The sequence below is a fragment of the Palaemon carinicauda genome, chromosome 11 (genome assembly GCF_036898095.1).
Source record: "Palaemon carinicauda isolate YSFRI2023 chromosome 11, ASM3689809v2, whole genome shotgun sequence".
NCBI classification, from domain to species: domain Eukaryota; kingdom Metazoa; phylum Arthropoda; class Malacostraca; order Decapoda; family Palaemonidae; genus Palaemon; species Palaemon carinicauda.
In genome coordinates this window covers 74442101-74445495 of record NC_090735.1, presented here as the reverse complement: position 1 = coordinate 74445495, position 3395 = coordinate 74442101, and the positions used below count along the sequence as shown (strand labels likewise).

Below are 3395 nucleotides of genomic sequence, written 5' to 3'. Positions count from 1 at the left end.
AAAAACATTTCATTTAACCTATATACAAATTGGGCATCCTGTTCAGTTTTTTTTTTTTTTTTTTTTTTTTTTTTGCGGCTTAATTGACCTAAACTTCAACCTGAAACCTTCCTCTGTACAATAAAATCTTTGCATGAGAGCTTCTTCTGCCGAAAGCCTTACATAGAACTCTTAAGCAGAACCTTTCATGTGTGAACTTAGGATAATACCCCAATCATTCTTTGGCCATTTTGTAGCCAAAGCAAGTACTGCATTTTTTTTCTAAGATGAATATCAAATTCGTGTCTAGTTTCATCAAAATCGGGAATAGAAACCCCTTTCACTTTAACTCTTACCTGTTCATCACCGATGTCTCAAGTATTTGAAGATAAACACTGATGCAATTTTAATTTTTTAATCTCTTGTAGTTGTTAAGATTCTTGATGTGCATACAATGATATTTTTGTGGGCCCTATCCTTCTCGCTCTTTTCCCGCTGATATTCCAGTTTCTCACATTCATAGAACCGTTCCTTTTCCAGTTTCTGATGTTCATGTAATCGTTCCTTTTCAGTTTCTGGCATTCATATAACTGTTCCTTTTCCAGTTTCTCATGTTCATAAAACTGTTCCTTTTCCAGTTTCTCATGCTCATATAACCGTATATTTTCTAGTTTCTCATGTTAATATAACTGTTCCTTTTCCAGTTTCTCGCCTTCATATAGTTGTTCTCTTTCCAATTTCTCACATTCATATAATTGTTCCTTTTCCAGTTTCTTGTGTTCATATAACTGTTCCTTTTCCAGTTTCTCACATTCATATAACAGTTCCTTTTCCAGTTTCTCACGTTCATAGAGCTGTTCCCTTTTTAGTTTCTCGCATTCATAGAATTGTTCCTTTGCCAGTTTCTCGCGTTCATATAACTGTTCCTTTTCAAGCTTCTCGCATTCCTATAATTGTTCCTTTTCCAGTTCTCACATTCATATTACTGTTCTTTTTCCAGTTTCTCGCATTCATATAATTGTTCCTTTTCCAGTTTCTCATGTTCACATAAATTTTCCTTTTCCAGTTTCTTGCATTCATACAATTGTTCCTTTTCCAGTTTCTCATGTTCACATAAATTTTCCTTTTCCAGTTTCTTGCATTCATACAATTGTTCCTTTTCCAGTTTCTTGCATTTATATAATTGTTCCTTTTCCAGTTTCTTGTGTTCATATAACTGTTCCTTTTCCAGTTTATCACGTTCACATAAATTTTCCTTTTCCAGTTTCTCACATTCATATTACTCTTTGTTTTCCAGTTTTTCACATTCATATAGTTGTTCCTTTTCCTGTTTCTCACGTTCATATAAATTTTCCTTTTCCAGTTTCTTCCGTTCATATAACTGTTCCTTTTCTAGCTTCTTATATTCACAAACTGTTCCTTTTCTAGTTTCTAACATTCATATTACTGTTCCTTTTCCAGTTTCTCGCATTCATATAAATTTTCCTTTCCTGTTTCTCACTTTCATATGAATCTTCCTTTTCCAGTTTCTTGCACTCATATAACTGTTCCTTTTCCAGTTTCTCGTGTTCATATAAATGTTCCTTTTCCAGTTTCTCACATTCATATTACTGTTCATTTTCCAGTTTCTCACATTCATATAATTGTTCATTTTCCTGTTTCTCATGTTCATATATATTTTCCTTTTCCAGTTTCTTGCGTTCATGTAAGTGTTCCTTTTCCAGCTTCTCACATTCGTATAACTGTTCCTTTTCCAGTTTCTAACATTCATATTACTATTCCTTTTCCAGTTTCTCGCATTCATATAACTGTTCTTTTTTCCAGCTTCTCACATGCATATTACTGTTCCTTTTCCAGCTTCTCACATTCATATTATTGTTCCTTTTCCAGTTTCTCGTATTCATAAAATAGCCCCTTTACCATTTTTCACGTTCACATAAATTTTTCTTTTCTAGTTTCTTGTGTTCATATAATTGTTCCTTTTCCAGTTTCTTGTGTTCATATAACTGTTCCTTTTCCACTTTCTCGTGTTCATATAAATGTTCCTTTTCCAATTTCTCACAGTCATATAATTGTTCCTTTCCTGTTTCTCACGTTCATATAAATTTTCCTTTTTCATTTTCTTGCGTTCATATAACTGTTTCTTTTCCAGCTTCTCACATTCATATAGCTGTTCCTTTTCCAGTTTCTAACATTCATATTACTTTTCCTTTTCCAGTTTCTCGCATTTATATAAATTTTCTTTTTCCTGTTTCTCACGTTTATATAAGTTTTCCTTTTCCAGTTTCTTGTGTTCATATAATTGTTCCTTTTCCAGTTTCTCGTATTCATATAACTGTTCTTTTTCCAGCTTCTTGCATTCATATAACTGTTCCTTTTCCAGTTTCTTCCGTTCATATAGAGGTTTTTTTTCTAGTTCCTTACATTCATATAAATTCTCCTTTTCCAGTGTCTCGTGTTCATGTAACTGTTCTTTTTCCAGTCTCTCACGTTCATATAGCTGTTCCCTTTCCAGTTTTGCGCGTTTATACAATAGTTACTTTTCCAGTTTCTCATGTTCATATAAATTTTCCTTTCCCAGTTTCTTGCGTTCATATAACTGTTCTTTTTCCAGTGTCTCACATTCATATTACTGTTCCTTTTCCAGTTTCTCACATTCATATAAATGTTCCTTTTCCTGTTTCTCACGTTCATATAAGTGTTCCTTTTCCAGCTTCTCACATTCATATAACTGTTCCTTTTCCAGTTTCTAACATTCATATTACTGTTCCTTTTCCAGTCTCTCGTATTCATACAAATTTTCCTCTTCCTGTTTCTCACGGTTCATATAAATTTTCCTTTTCCAGTTTCTTCCGTTCATATAACGTCTTTTTCCAGTTTCTAGCATTCATATAACTGTTCTTTTTTCAGTTTCTTGCGTTCATATAATTGTTCCTATTCCAGTTTCTTCCGTTCATATAAATGTTTCTTTTCTAGTTCCTTACGTTCATATAAATTCTCCTTTTCCAGTGTCTTGTGTTCATATAACTGTTCCTTTTCCAGTTTTGCATGTTCATACAATAGTTACTTTTCCAGTTTTTCATGTTCATATAAATTTTCATATCCCACTTTCTAGTTTCTCGCATCCATATAACTGTTCATTTTCCAGTTTCTCGCGTTATTATCAATGTTCCATTTTCAGTTTCTCACGTTCATGTTCCTATTCCTCTTGTCTAAGGTCACGCTGTTCATAGCTAACAAACTCTCTTAATTCCTGCCCCTCGTAACCTGCCTGATTAGTAACGTGTCTGTCTGGTGTTTGCCAGACTGGGGTTCAAGTCTCACTCAGACTCGTTGGTGCCATTAGTGTCTGTAGCCTTACCATCCTTGTGAGCTAAGTTTCGGGGGTTTGGAGGAGCCTCTAGATCTATCTGCTG

General features: G+C 33.9%; 1 protein-coding gene across 1 annotated transcript; it reads right to left on the bottom strand.

Moving 5' to 3' along the window:
* Positions 1–659: 659 nt before the first annotated feature.
* Positions 660–2870, bottom strand: LOC137649326 (trichohyalin-like). The gene is made up of 5 exons (XM_068382308.1): positions 2800–2870; positions 2239–2486; positions 1900–2062; positions 1481–1589; positions 660–926 (listed from the first exon to the last, which is right to left on the bottom strand). The coding sequence occupies exons 1-5, from the start codon at positions 2868–2870 to the stop codon at positions 660–662; spliced, it is 858 nt and encodes a 285-aa protein (XP_068238409.1).
* Between the last annotated feature and the right edge of the window lie 525 nt (positions 2871–3395).

Bases quoted from the DNA above. Each gene is read 5' to 3' on its own strand.
- LOC137649326 (XM_068382308.1), bottom strand. From the start codon at position 2,870: ATGAATGCTAGAAACTGGAAAAAGACGTTATATGAACGGAAGAAACTG. The intron at 2,063-2,238 runs GTGAGAAACAGG...CGTGAGAAACAG, and splicing joins AAAGGAAAACTTATATAAAC to GAAAGGAACAATTATATGAC. The intron at 1,590-1,899 runs GTAAAGGGGCTA...GAAAATGAACAG, and splicing joins TTATGTGAACGTGAAAAATG to TAATATGAATGTGAGAAACT.